General features: G+C 42.0%; 1 protein-coding gene across 2 annotated transcripts; it reads left to right on the top strand.

The window, feature by feature from the left end:
• The first annotated feature begins 849 nt into the window (after nucleotides 1-849).
• Nucleotides 850-14,998, top strand: PDHA1 (pyruvate dehydrogenase E1 subunit alpha 1). Of its 2 annotated transcripts, XM_030019873.2 has the most exons (12): nucleotides 850-1,040; nucleotides 2,217-2,231; nucleotides 3,648-3,716; nucleotides 5,284-5,457; nucleotides 6,274-6,400; nucleotides 8,870-8,961; nucleotides 9,338-9,430; nucleotides 10,828-10,983; nucleotides 11,219-11,290; nucleotides 12,781-12,848; nucleotides 13,728-13,836; nucleotides 14,552-14,998. In XM_030019873.2, exons 1-12 carry the CDS (start codon nucleotides 963-965, stop codon nucleotides 14,714-14,716), a joined length of 1,218 nt encoding a protein of 405 aa, XP_029875733.1. In that variant the 5' UTR covers nucleotides 850-962; the 3' UTR covers nucleotides 14,717-14,998. The 2 variants fall into 2 exon arrangements, with proteins under 2 accessions (XP_029875733.1, XP_029875734.1); XM_030019874.2 differs by lacking the exon at nucleotides 2,217-2,231.
• The last annotated feature ends 172 nt before the right edge of the window (nucleotides 14,999-15,170 follow it).

The following is a 15,170-nucleotide window of genomic DNA, read 5'->3' as shown; positions in this document are numbered from 1 at the left end:
CTCCAGGAGTGTGCGGTACTGACTGATGAAAGTGCAGGTTGCCAACTTGCAGGGAGAGGTGGCTACACCATTCAGGAGTGGCCTGGGACCTCTCGGGCTGTCGCGGTACCTTGGCAGCCCCGGGGAAAGCCCCGCACGGACCTTCGGGATAACACTTTCTCTAGCTGCAGAGACGCTCCCTGCCTGGAGGACAACATCTCCAGCAAGTCCGTGCTTGCTTTCCGAGCGGGCAAGTGCTCCAGATTAAAGATACTCTAGGGAAAATGCCTCCTGAAGCAACTTATCAGCCTTTTCACCTTGCTTTTTGTTCTCTTGGAGGCCAGCTGCTGTTGTTGCTCTTGTTGCTCCACGAATGACGTCTACAGCTGCTTAGTTGTGCAGAGCTGGCTTGCAAAATTCAAATTTCCTACAAGTTGCATGCCAAAAATGACTCCACAAGAAGCCCTGGTGTAGTCTTGCCTTGCCCGTGTGTTCGCCAGCACTGCCTTGTCCCTGGTGACAACTGAGAACAGCACTGCCTGCCTACTCACGGGTGGATTTCGTGAGTGCAAGGGTGACATTATTTTCAGATTTTTCAAGGCTTTCCTCTCTGGGACATGAAAAGCAGTAGCTTTATATTGCTTCGTTCGCACACCTCGGCCTGCGCCCAGTACGACAGCCGGGCAGGACAAGACCAGCACGGCGCCGGGGTCCGCTTGCCAGCCTCCACGGCTTTTTGAACGAATTACACCTTTTTTTGCCGCTGCACGACGGGCCGGTCAGCCCCGGGGGCGGGGCGGCGGGAGGCGGGAGGGCGGGGCGGCGGGAGGGCCCCGCCCCGCCGCTTCTCCGCCGCCGCCCATCGCCGCGCATGCGCGCCGCCCGGGCAGGCCGCAGGGAAAGGCACCGGTCGGCCCGGTTGGCGGTGGCGGCCGGGGCGGTTTCTGCTGCCGCTGAAGGAGACTCGGGGACGGGCCCGCTCCATGCGCAGGATGCTGCTGGCCGCGCTCTCACGGGTGCTGCAGGGGCCGGCTGCTGCCGCTGCCGCCGCCGGGAGGACGGTGAGTGCGGCCGGGACCTGCGCGGCCGGGACCTGCCCGGCCGGGACGCGGGGGAGCGGCGGGCCCGGGCGGGGGGGGGTGGTACGGCCGGCCGCTTGGCCTTGAAATCCGCGGGGAGGACTCGGGGGGACACGGACATGCACACACACACACACACGTAGGGTCCTCCGCATTCGCGGTTTTTAGTCACACACGCGCATATATATATATATATATGTGTGTTTATTTTTGGGTGTCGGCAGGGGTCAGGTCCCTTCCCGCTCTCTTCCCAGTCAGCCGCCGGCCTTCGTCGGAGCTGCTTCGCCTTTCTCTCCTCAGACAACGGCCGCCCTCCGTCCCGCCGTTGCGTTTCGCCTCTTTTGCGCCAAAAGTCTTCGAAACTCCCTTTTCGTCCGCCCTTATTCCATCGACAACGGCTGTGGTCGTGCGGGAAAAATTAAACCTGGGGGGGGGGGGGGGGGGAAGTCGTTGGCGAGGTCAAGCTAGCGTTAAAGGCTGCTTTTTGGTAATTGGAAGTCGGCTGCCAGTTTGCCATTGAGAGCAAATCTGTCACCGCGCCTTCACCCCGAAGTAGCTGGCTTACCTAAGCATTCGTGTCCTGTGGAAAAAGCAGGCGGGCGGGTGGATGCGTGAGAATGACACGAGAGAGCAGTTTTACCAGAAGAACTTCCCGTGTGCCTTGGGGCTATGTATCTAAAAGTATTTACTAATTTACAAGTAAAATGCCTATATCAAAATTTTCAGATACGGGTGTCTAAAATTAGCCCCTTACTGCGAGTACTTGGCCCGCTCCTGACACGCTGCGTTCTCCTGGAATTCCAACCTAGATCTGGTTTGGATGTCTTAATATAGGTTTTTGGATCCTAGTGATTACCAAATACGTAAACATTTGTCTTGAATTTTTCCTGTGCATTTGTAGTGAAGGTATAAATTACCAAAGAAATAGGAGCAGTCTTAATCCATAAAGCAATACTTTATATATGCTTTGAGCATATTGCGAAGTGTATAGATGGATTTCCATGACACAGAGCTTACCCGTAAGGAGACTACCTCTTACAGTGTTCTAGTTGGCTAATAATTTGCTGACTTCTCTTCCTCTACTTGTTTGTTATGGTTACTTACTCTTTTTTTCTTTCTTTCCCCCCCTTTTTTTCCTTCCAAATGCTGCTAACCTAGGGAGCCGTTAGTGAGGTAAGGCCTGAATCAGTCTTGTCAAGGTTTGTTTTTGAAACATGTACTGGCCATGTATTAGAATTTTGTACAGACTCTCAGTGTTGCTTTTACGTTGTATTCAGGGCAGGGGGGTTCGACCAGGTGGCCTACAGAGGTCCCTTCCAACCTTGGCCATTCTGTGATTCTGTGAATCCCAAACTCTTGATTTACTTCCAGCTCCAGAAGTAAAATAGCTTTTCATCACTGATAATACTGATGTGTTGTGGTAAACAGTGTAGAAAATTGGTTTAAATTAAAAACTAAATATTTAATCTGATAAGGGGGGAGGGGGAGATCATGACTGCTAAATCAAATATGGAACAGAGTAGGTAACCAAGATGGATTGAGAAATTTCTCTTGGCTTTTTTCCAAGCTTTATACCTATCAGTCAGACCTTCTTTTTTTGCAGACATTGACCTGGATATTCTCAAAAGTTTGAAAGAATGAACCTTCTTCAGCTAAATGTACACAAATGCCATGGTTGAATGAGCTACTGAAGTTTATGTGTAACTTAATCAGCAATACAGTTTTGCCACTAAGGATGTAGTGCATTCCTTATGCTGTGGGCACAATGCGTGCATGGACAGATGAGCATCGTATCTGATGCTGCAGTGAAACTTAGTGAAGTTATGAACAACTCGTATTTTTAGATTAGTTAATAGCTTGTGCACATTCTTTAAGACGGAATAGTAGTGTGTTTTTAAACATACTTCTTATCTCTCTCCTACCGTGCCACCCTTTCTGTTGCCCTGCATTTCAGGTATCCTTAGGTATGTCACCTTTTGTGTTTCCATATCATTTTTAAGTAGTGGCCCTGCTGTTACCCATTTAAATGGTACTCTCTTTCTTCATTGTTATTGCCTTGCATTCCAGCTTCTCTTCCTACTGAAAGGAAGGAGTGAGAGTAGTTCATATTCCAGAAATCTGCTGGGGTTTTTTGTTTGGTTGGTTTTTTCAAAGGAATTTTTTGTTCTATCAAGGTGACATTCCAGTCAGCACAGACAGCCATCAAAATCTGCATTGGCTGTGTCTCTACTCATATAGGCAATCAGGCATGTGAAGGGAAAAGTACTTATTTCTGTGATTTTTATGCTCTTCACAGTCTTTTGAAGCTTATTGGTTTTATTTTGGATAATCAAGGGTATTACAAATGTAAAATTCTATTCTCTTTTTCTAAGCTTAATTTTAAATACTGTGTTTTAAAGAACTTCTAGCATGTACATACAAATTAAAATCTCTCTAGTATTATAGGGATATGCCACTGAAGAGTTTAATTCACAAATTATTTCCATTTGGAAGTATTGTTAGAAATTGTTTGAGAATTCACCTACTTTTGCTTGATAGTTATATTTAAATGTTGTTCATGTTTTGGTTTTGTCTTTTTTTTTTTTAAAGGCATCTCGAGTGTTGGTAGCATCGCGTAACTATGCAGACTTTGCAAGTGAAGCTACGTTTGAGATTAAGGTAAAGCAGCTGAACACTGGCATTCTGTGTAAGCGCTTGTTGTAGATCCTGACACGACGGACTTGCCTCCTTATCTTTTCAATTAGCAAAACACTGTTGGAATTTCCAGAACCAAACCCCTCACTATCTGGCCTGATTTCTAAATGCAGGTGGAAGTACTGTGCTTGGCAGAACGTAGTAATTGTTTCTTAAGAATGTGAAGTAGTGATTCTTTGCAGCTGTGATACTGCAACACAGCTGTGGGAACGGAGTTACAAAGGAGCTAAAGAGCCTTTTCTGTTCTGAGGGCAAGAGTATTAATGCTTTTAAAACAAATAGCTGGTGTTTGCTGCCTACCCTTCTTTCCATCTCCCTTTTGTTTATGGAGTCATGGGTGCTGTGTCCCAGATGTGCAGCTGATTGAGGTGTGTATGCTTTTGGAGGAAAAAATAAGGCATCCTTTTTCACACTTGACTTGGTGCTGCTCAAAAAAATGTGTGTTACATTCTGTCAGCTTTCCACGGTGACTAGGTCTTACGAAGAAGTGATGCTTCCATTGGCAGTAGCTTTTGTGCTGGCTTTTCATTCAGGAATTGATAAAAGAAACTCTGAAAGAAATTATTTCATTTTCCTTTTACCTGCTCCCCGTTTGTCTGTGCCTGTAAAGTACTGAAATTGTTTCACAAGCAGAAGGGAGGGAAAATATGTTTATATGAAAAGTCTTTTCTGAGTAGATACAAGGTTTAACATTTGGTCCCGTGTTGATTACAAGACTCCAAAGTTCCTATTGTTATGTGAACTCTGAAGCAGAGCTGTCTTAAGAGTAGTGTGCACATGTGTTATATCAAATTCATCTAGGTGTCAGTGGATTTGCTCTGGAGAGACTTTGCTTTAATGTAGGCTGTCTTTAATCTGTGTAGCAGTATTTTGGCCATTTCACCTGCACTGACAGTAATTTGTTTGGTCTGTTCCACTGAACTTGACTGATAGTATTTTTTTGTTTTGTTTTGTTTTTTAGGGGTACCTAAAATCAGCCCTGTGTGCAACTCTATTAGTCCATGGTTCGGGGACGAAGTTGTGCTGTACACACGGTGGTTTGACTGGCAGGGTGGCTGGTGCAGCAGTGGTTTATTACTGCTTGTTAGAAGTGGTGGTAGAAGAGGTGAAGGCCAGTCTTGGGACCATATCTTACAAATTGTTTCACAAAGCAAATTCTGTCTCTCTTTTATCTCTTCACTAAGCCTCTAACTCTTGCCAAGCATTTGTCATGCAACAACCGTGGAAATGTGCTTTTCCAGTATTTTGTGAGGACTTAGGTCATCTACTGCTAGTAGGAACTAAAAGAGTTCATTTCATGAGTGGAAATCTGCCTTCATTAAAAGTAAAGTTTTTATTGCCCTTAATTTGGAAATAGTGTGCAAACTTTACAGTTGTCTTGACCTACAAATTTAGGTTTTGCTGGCTTTCTTTTTTAAAAGATACTAAAAATCTGAATTTGAAAATGGCACATCATAAAAAAAAACCCTAAGTGATATTGATAAATAGGTTTGATTACTTTCAAGAAATGACTGCTTTGTCAACTTTGCAGAAATGTGACCTCCATCGCCTGGAAGAAGGCCCTAGTACCACAGCAGTGATGACTCGAGAGGAGGGACTCCACTACTACAAGACAATGCAGACCATACGACGCATGGAGCTGAAGTCTGACCAGCTGTACAAGCAGAAGATTATTCGTGGCTTCTGCCACTTATATGATGGTCAGGTAAGATTCCACACCCCCCCCCCCCCCCCCCCCCCCCCCCCCGCCAAGAGGTTTTATATTGTCTTACCTTACTTAATTTAAGTATTTAAATAGAGTGGAGAATAAACTTAGAACTGAATATCTGTGTACAATGTCTGAAGTTGTAGCTGGATCCATGATTTAGTTCATTATTTCTTTAAAAAAAATGTCTTAGCATGCAAGGGAATCCCTGAGATCTTTGGACAGCAATAGGAAGAGAGAGAAGTAAGGTGCAGCTGAAGATCAGCTGAGTGTGAGGAATGAGCAACTGCAGCATATTAAATTCAACGCATTTGGAGGTCCACGTTCTCCTCCTCCAAGCTTCATTCATGTCTTTTGTTCCAGTGTCTCTTGGATCATGTGCCCACTAGAAAGCAACAGCCAGGAGAAGGAACATCATGAACAGTGAAACTTTGCTGTCTGTCCATTCCCCCTCCCCCCATTATTGAATTGCAGTTGTTTAGATGCAATTCATTTAGATGCAATTGCAGTTTTTTAGATGCATAGTAGTCCTCAGATTTTTGCAGCTTCTGGTTCCCCTCCTGTCTGCTTTTGTTAGTCACAGTCAGGTTGGAATTTAGAGCCCAAGGCTGTTGTAGCTCCAGGCCTGCCGCCCCTTGGGATTTAAGGCGTTCTCCTGTATCTGGGCTTTTAAGGTGTTCTCCTGTATCTGGGCTCTTCCTGTTTTCTGCTGATATTTGATATACAGGGGGGATCATAGGTAGCCCTTGCTACACTGCTGACTGTGGAAGTTGTGTGCTTTTCTTCACTGCTGAGCTTACTTTTCCTTTGTAACAGGAGGCTTGCTGCGTAGGGCTTGAAGTTGCCATAAAGCCTACAGACCACGTGATAACAGCTTACAGAGCTCATGGCTTTACCTATGCACGAGGAGTGCCTGTTCGAGAAATTCTTGCTGAACTTACAGGTTTGTGCTAAGTAAAATGAGGATTTGCATGCTACTGTACTTGTGTCAGAATTTTTTATTCAAATTCAAAATGATGTTGATGCACAAAGTATACTGGGGCTTCAGAAGCAGTTTAGTGACATAGCAGAATAAATCAATTTTATAATTTTATGATGCAACCACTTTTTACTATAAAACGTAAGTCATAAGGAGCATTTAAGTGCTGGTACTTATAAAGCACAAATTCAGAAAATTTTTCCTGATACCATAAGCTGTATTTGTTGTGCTGCAGCTGCTTGTTTAAACAGAACTCGCTGGTGCTAGGCATCTGTTGTCAATAGGACTGGGCGTTACCCTCCCTAGGAGACAGACTTACATTTTCAGAATTATGCTGCTGAAGTCTTAGGAAGACTGGTAAACACTGCCTGTAACGATAAACTGAATGGTTTGGGAAAATTTGACTGTACCAAGAATATTAAATGGCAGCCTAGACAGATCTAAGATCTTGCAGAAAGGAGAGATGGTTATTCACAATAGGGTTGTAGGTGAAGCAGGGAAGAGAAGAGAGGGTCAGCCTGATGAATGCTTAGAGATCTGTGAATGGATGCCAGAAGTGAAAAATGAACAAGGGGTTTGAAGGCCTTTAGGAATCATTGGTATAACAAAAGACTTGATCCGAGAATTTGCACGCTTGAAACGTTAATACAGGAAAGCATGTTTCAGAGGTAGAGAAGAGGTATGGTTTCATATACTAAGAATGTATTTGTGTGTTAAGAATGCATATTAATAATGTGCATGAAAGCCCAGAATCTAGTGGATGATCAACTTGCCAAGTGTCACTGGATACTGATAAGAGGGAAAGTAAATGAGGAGATCGTCATGACTGAAGTCTACTATTGGCCCTGAAACTACAAATATCAAAGATGATGTGGGTTTTTTTTTTCCTTATTTCTTCTCATGACATGCATCATCTTCTGTAGCACTATGCTTGGTTTTAGTGGGGTTCTTTTAATTGGGAAAGAGCAGCTGCAGTACAGAGACTGCTGTTCCAAGAAATGATGCTTGCGGCAAGTTTCTAGAGTGCTGCTAGAGCTGATTCTAGCAAACAAAGATCTTGACTGAAAATGCCGAACTGAAAGACTGCCTGAGTTACAATGACCAGGAAATGACAGAATTAAAAAGTCTTTCAAGGAGCAGGAAGCAGAGTCACCCAAAATAAGACTAGTAGATAAGATCCTACAGGAAAAAAAAACTATAGAAAAGGACTTTTCCGAATTGACGATTCCCAGAGCAATGGTTTTGTGTTCTAAGAAAAGTAGAAAGTATAGCAGAAAGTGACATCGGTCAATTAGGAGTTCTTAAATACTTTCTAAAAAACAAGAAAGGATTGTACAAAAAGTGGAGGGAGATTGCTGAAGTTAAATTACACTTAAAAAATAGTTTTCTGATTAAAATTAGACAGTTTTTTTCTCTTTTTTTTTTTGCTTTGGGTCTAGCTGGCAGAATCCATAAAAGCTTACATGAAACCAATTTGTAAGCATATGAAAGGCATGAGGGAGACCAGTAATAAAAATGATCCACTATTAAAGAGAAGTACAAATTCCAGAAGGATATCCAGCATTCAACTTCTAAAATAAACACCAAGGCTAAGGCGAAAAAAACCAATCAAACAAGCTGTGCTTATTAGAAATAAAACACAAGCCTCTGCAGCTAGTAACAAGACAGATTAGAATAAGAAATGGGGTAGGCTGTTGAGAAATTCTGTGTTCTTTTGTTGTAATGCTTCATGGACCACTAGTTATCTTCAAACTATAGCTTGAGTAAAGCTGCACTAGGTGACTTTTTGATATTTATCCTGGGGTGGGACGGGGAGCTGTTGGTTGGTTTTCTTTATCTCTCTCCCGCCCCCCCCCCCCCCCCCCCCCCCCCCCCCCCCCCGCCGCCTCTCTCTCTCTTAAAATGTCCTATCTGTAACTTTTGCTTCTGGTTATTGTCACAGGAAAGACAAGTGTAGATTATTGCAACCAATTTGGAACAATGTTTATACCTTTCTTGCAGAAACCAAAAGTAATAAGGACTGTATATACTTCTTACAGATTACATATATGAGAAATACAGACCATGTTGGCTATCAAAAAAAAAAAAAACCAAAACCCAAAAACCCAAAACAAAACATATTTATCAGAAAGTGCTTTTGTATAGTAGGACACTGAAACTTCTTGGTTGGTTTTAAAATTTCTTCTTAATCTCATTCTGTATTTCCTGAATTATGTTTTCATCACCATTCTCTTTCTCTCCCTTCTCTTATTTGTTTTGTTTTATGTTTACCTGTAAACTCTTTGGGGAGAGGCCATTGTGTCTTAACTCCGTATAGATCTAATGGCAACAACATGGTCTTAGTGTTATTACCTTTAGGGATTGAATTAGATGTTCCCATTTGCGTAGTATTTTTCCTCCAAAAAAATAAATTGCTTGTTATTCATGTTTCAGGTCGAAAAGGAGGATGTGTGAAGGGAAAAGGAGGATCAATGCATATGTATACCAAAAATTTCTATGGTGGCAATGGTATTGTTGGTGCTCAGGTATATATGTGACTTCTACTTTAAAGCACAAGTTGAATTTGGCTCATGTCCTGTGCCAGTGTTTCCTCTCAGTTTTTGTGGTGTGAGCCTGTATGCAGATACCATTGCTCTCTGGCTATTAAGTCTGTTATGTCTTTATTCTGGTTTGCTCACTGTTTTGTAAGCTGTAGCAGAAATTAATCCAATTGAGAATATAGTTAATGTCTGTATTTTGGCTGTAATGCAGATTGGAATAAACGGAAGTGGGTTGTTAACAACTTGTTTGTTGAGCAGATCTCAAACAATGTAGATGTCCCTATATGGTTCACAAGCTGCCTGTCTCCAACTCCTCTCAACATTGTTCTAAAATTTTGGTTTGTCCTGTACTCTGTGATAGGTTCCTCTTGGAGCTGGGATTGCGCTGGCCTGTAAATACTTTGGTAAAAACGAAATCTGTCTGACGTTATATGGGGATGGTGCAGCCAACCAGGTAAAGGAGCTTTGTCTAGTGTGGCTGTGGGTAATCAATTTTCCTTCTGTGAACTGTGAGCTCTGCCTTTCCACCGAGCAGTGGGAGAGCACCTTTCACCCTGTCGGTGTACTACCTGCAACCCAGGCAACGTCTGACTTGGAACTTAGGCTGAGATTTGTGTGTTGGGCTTTCTGCTGCAAGGATGCTTTATTAAAGGAGACCACCGATGCTGAAAAAGCAGTCCTGGAGAGAGAAGACAATGTACACCTGTCCTACAGTCAGTTTTTTTTAGGGCTTTTGTCATGAAGTGCTGCTCACTGAGACAAACTTCATGTAGGTGGCTGGGCATCTTGCAAATTTGGGACACTAGCACCTCCTATTTGTGTTGTCTTAGGCTTTTGAGTAGGAGTGTGTTTCAAGAACTGTATAGTCCTCAGAGGGGTGATTCAGATGAACAGTGAACTTAATTGCTAGATGTTCTTTACATATCGGGAATGTAGCATGTGCTTGCATTTATTTTTTTTTATCACGTTTTGGACCTGTGTAAATGCCTGTCCTTCCCTGCCCCCATTTTGGATTCTGCCCTTGTTGCTGGAGTGGAGGGATAGCTGCTCAGCTCCTTCCCTTCCGGAGCGCTCCAGATACTCAGGGGGCGAGTGGAGCTAATGGTTAATTATGTGCACACTGCGGGGGTGACTGGAGGAGGGGCTTCCAGTTACTCTTGTTATCCTCTTTCCAGTTGTGCATGGCTCACCTAAGTGTGACACCCTGAAGCCTCTGTGCTGTAAGGAGAGCTCTGAATGACAGCAGTGAAGATGACAGTGCTGCTGAATAGGGAGAAACATGTAACTTACATTTCTGAAGACAGAGGAGAGGACAGAGCATCTTGCAGAGCCACTTACTATTGACATTCTGGACAGTCTCTTCATGTTATCAGCAGAGACATTAAGCCAGATAAGAAATTGACGGTTTCCCACTTTCAAAATGCTGGTGGAGATCTCAGTTCTTGTTTTCCCTGTTTTTGACTTAAAGTAGCAAGGCTGATGCGGTCACTGTGGTCAAACCTTTTACTTTGCTGTAGCAGCATCCTGCCAGATGAAAAAATTGTGAAGTTTTTTTTATGACTGTTGCTGAAATACTTCAGTTAAAGTTGAAGGTTTTGTGCTACCCTAACACAGATACTGATAGAGGTTTAAAAATTAAGTTCTGTAAACTGTTAGTTGAGATGAAAGTCACCTCATACAGTGTAGCTTCTCTTTTATTCCTGCTGACCTGCAGCAAGTGACAGGTTTCGGATCACTTTTAGTATTAAAATTTTTCCTAGCTAGACCTCTGCAACTGAAAAATTTTCAGTAGAGCCTAATGCTTGAAGGCTGAGCTCCCTGTCTAGATGTAACTTGCTCTTTTTCTTTCAGGGCCAGATATTTGAAACATACAATATGGCCGCCTTATGGAAGTTGCCTTGTATTTTTATCTGTGAGAACAATCGGTATGGAATGGGAACTTCAGTTGAAAGAGCTGCAGCCAGTACTGATTACTACAAAAGAGGAGACTTCATTCCAGGGCTCAGGGTGAGCACAACCCCAGCTTTTTTTGAGGGGGGTGGAAGTGGGGCAATGTGCATGCACAGACCTGCACAATACATACACATGTATGCATTTCTTTTATTTATAAATGTATTTAGAAGTATTTTTTTAAATATAGAAAAATTTGAAACTGAATTCCTGTTGCACTTGTGGAAGTACTAAAATTGGAAGTTTGGGGTTTGGCATTTTTTTGCCTCAACTTGTAGTTTCTGTTTATCAGGTGGATGGCATGGATGTTCTCTGTGTTCGAGAAGCGGCGAAGTTTGCAGCTGATTACTGTAGAGCTGGAAAAGTAAGTCTGCAATTGTCATTCCCTTTCCATAGGTGAAATTCTTAGCCACATTATTGCTGCATAAAAAGTTCCTAATCTAGCTCATTTTCTGCAGTCCCTGCTGGAACTTTATTTGACCTTTATTTCCTTTTTTCTCCACAGTATTGAACCTGTAAGCAATTGAGTGGTTCTTTAATTTTGTTAGAATTTATTAACATGTAGTTGCTATTAGCCAAGTGTCGTGGTTTAACCCCAGCCAGCAACTAAGCACTAAGCTCACTCACTTCCCCCCCCACCCAGTGGGATGGGGGAGAGAATTAGGGGGGGGGGGGGGGGGGAGTAAAACTCATGGATTGAGATAAGAACAGTTTAATAGAACAGAAAAGAAGAAACTAATAACGATAATGGTAACACTAATAAAATGACAATACTAATACTAAAAGGATCGGAATGTACAAGTGATGCACAATGCAATTGCTCACCACTCACTGACCAATGCCCAGTTAGTTCCCGAGCAGCGATCCCCCCCACCTCTGGCCAACTCCCCCCAGTTTATGTACTGGACAATGACATCACATGGTATGGAATACCCCTTTGGCCAGTTTGGGTCAGCTGTCCTGGCTGTGTCCCCTCCCAACTTCTTGTGCCCTTCCAGCCTTCTTGCTGGCTGGGCATGAGAAGCTGAAAAATCCTTGACTTACTTAATCTAAATGCCACTTGGGAAGAACTGAAAATGTCAGTGTGTTATCAACATCCTTCTCATCCTAAATCCAAAACATAACACTATACCAGCTACTAGAAGGAAAATAATTAATTAACTCTATCCCAGCTGAAACCAGGACACCAGGCATTTAAAAAATACATATATATATGTATATATATCTCCTGATACTCTGTCACTTTTTTTTCCCCATTTCTATCCCTGTTAAATTCTGTTGTGAAAGGTGTTCTGTCAGGCAGTTGTGTTCTTTGTGAAGAGATTAATTAGGGGAAGCATCAAGGAAAGTAGTAATGATTCTATATTTACAACAAATAGAAAGTGAAGAAAAAGTTTTGTGAGTCAGCATTAGTGTCTGTCACCCAAGTGTGATACATTGGTTTTGAAGATTTTTAATATTTGGTGAAATAATGTTTGTGCTGGGAATGTACAACAGAAAAAGAAAAAAGTTGATACAGAAGAGTAACATTCTGTGAGCTACCATCTCACAGTGAAACAACAATTTGAAATAGTCTGAGTAACAGTGGAATGATATTGGAAGGGAAGAAATTGTATAATGCTGCTCAATAAGAACATGAGAATAAATGCTCACAATATCAACACAGGCTTTCATTTGAAAAGAGTCAAGGTTCATTGTACTAGTTGTGACAATGTTATGTAAATTGAGAAAAAACATTAAATTAAAGTCATTCATCACTGGTGCAATTCACCTATGGAAAATACTTGCTGCTAGAACAACAAATTGGTCACTCAAGGTGGTAACAACCTCTGTCATTTGTTTTTTCTTTTTAAGGGTCCTATTCTGATGGAGTTACAGACATACCGTTATCATGGCCACAGTATGAGTGACCCTGGAATAAGGTACTGTGACATTCTTTCTTGGCATTCATTGAAAACAAGTAAGTATTGATGGTCAAAATCCTGAAACTCTTGGATTCAATGTTTAAATCCATTGTGAAGTGCATATAAAGGTTATGATGAAATTGCTATGAGCAGTCTGATCACTCATCTCATGGCTCAGTTGATAATCCATGGCCATGTAACATACCTGTTTTACTTGCAGTATTAAGAGATCTAGTTTTAGAACAAGCACAGTGTCAGTTAAACTTCTGTACTTTCTATTAATGAATTCTGCTTTCAGTGTGACTTTATGGTGTGTTCTAATTAAGCTTTGAGTGCAAAGCAGCATGCTTTTCCAAGGCTTTTAGAGTTATTTCAAATCCTGTAAGCTACAATTACTGGAACAGTTTGGACTGTCCAGTCAAGTGGAACACTTCTTAAAAATACAAATGTATAGGTGCCAAAAAGACTTAGGCATTGTGCCAGCTGACAGATCTGAATTGATCTACATGAACTAGAGGTGTATCCCAGGGCTTCGCTGGAAGCTTTTAGTGAACTGGATGCATGCAGCAAGTCATCTAGCCCCGCTGTAGGGGAGGTGGGAAGGAGGAAATGTGGCCGCCTTGTCGTAACTGTCTCAGGCTGGGGTTGCTCCCCTTTCCCTGCCTACGTTATACTCGGGTCTGGAGCTACTTAAGCTTGGTTGCTGCTTACAGATCTAAAAGCTGTTTTAGATGTAGCTGTGCCACCCTTTGAGTGATAAATGTTGCTGCATTTTTCATTGCATTCCTGACAATTCTTTGGTCACACCTTTTTCTGAAAGTGAGGTGTGTCCAGAACCTCACCTCTGTTCAGGGATACCACTGAAGAAGTTCATATCTTTGCTTGTCTTGCTCCTAGCTATCGTACTAGAGAAGAAATTCAAGAAGTGAGAAGCAAAAGTGATCCCATTACTTTGCTGAAGGACAGAATGGTCAACAATAACCTTGCTAGCATTGAAGAATTAAAGGTATGGCTTTTAGTTGCTATTTAAGCAAGCTCTTGAGTGTTCACACACTAATCATCTCTGAACAGCACATCATAGGGCAGCGTGTGTCACTTGTTCTTTGAAGGTCTTTAAAGTTTGTTTTAGCATTGCTTTTATTGGTGACGTTGAAGTTTTGTTGCAGCCCAGCTAATGAAGTTGTACTCTGCCAGAAAGGCATTTTGCTTTTGGGTGCTGAGTGTAAGTCAGGGTGTGAGGCTGTGTGTATGGGTGTTAGTGTTTCAAATACAGCTCTTGTCATCTACTAACATGTAGAAATCAAAATTACTGAGGCTTTCTCAACTGCCTAGGAAAGGGTAAGTCTCTGAAAGGGAAATTATCAATAGTGAAAAATCCTAGTGAAGGAGCCAGGAACCCTCTAAGCAAATGTTGTAAATACTTTCATCAACTCTGTTTAAAAAAAAAAATTGACACTGACACTTTCAGTGTTTTGCAGGATCAGACTTGAAAATGTAGAGGCTCAGGGGGGTCACGTTCTTCTGGCAGTAAGTTACTGGTGCTATCCAAAAGGGACAAATGCTGCAGTTTAGTAGGGAGGGAGTTTTCACAGGCTTTTAATTTATGTTATAGATAGTGTTAACGCTAATTCTGACCAGTGCTTAATAATCATTGTGTTTAAATTTAAAATTGTGATGCTTTTTCTGAGCTGTCTTTTAATAAGCATCTGTTTTGTGTTTAGGAAATTGATGTGGCAGTAAGGAAGGAGATCGAGGAAGCTGCTCAGTTTGCTACCACTGACCCAGAGCCACCACTGGAAGAACTAGGTAACCACATCTACTTCAATGAGCCACCCTTTGAAGTGCGTGGCCCAAACCAGTGGATAAGGTACAAGTCTGTCAGTTAAAGGCCTTTTTGTTGGCATGCATTTACAGGAACTATAATGACTCAGAAACAACCCTTAAGCTTATTTAAAAGTTCTTTCAAAAGAGAAAATGTGTAGGGAAATCCATCTCAGTATGGATTTCCTTAAACATGCTGAATGTTGTTTCAGAAGGAGCTAAATTAAGAGAAAGCAGCAGTTTATTTAAATTGCTATATATTTGCTTTACTGACTTTTCTTTGGATTGCTGTATGTGTTATGTACAGTGTAAGGAAAAAAAAAAAAATTAAACTTTAACAACATTTATCTTGGGTGCTGTTTGCTTTGTTTCTTGATGAACCACTTCCCCCAAAACCCACCAAAAAAGTGATTTAGATGCTATGGTTTTGCTGCAAAAAAGTTACTAAATGAAAATGTCACACCAGGCCTTTTTTAGTAGTTCAGTGAGAGTAGCTTTAATACAAAAAGCTATATACAT

The sequence above is a fragment of the Aquila chrysaetos genome, chromosome 7 (genome assembly GCF_900496995.4).
Source record: "Aquila chrysaetos chrysaetos chromosome 7, bAquChr1.4, whole genome shotgun sequence".
In the NCBI taxonomy this organism is placed as follows: domain Eukaryota; kingdom Metazoa; phylum Chordata; class Aves; order Accipitriformes; family Accipitridae; genus Aquila; species Aquila chrysaetos.
The sequence above is the reverse complement of the archived record's forward strand: the minus strand, read 5'-3'. Positions and strand labels throughout refer to the sequence as shown.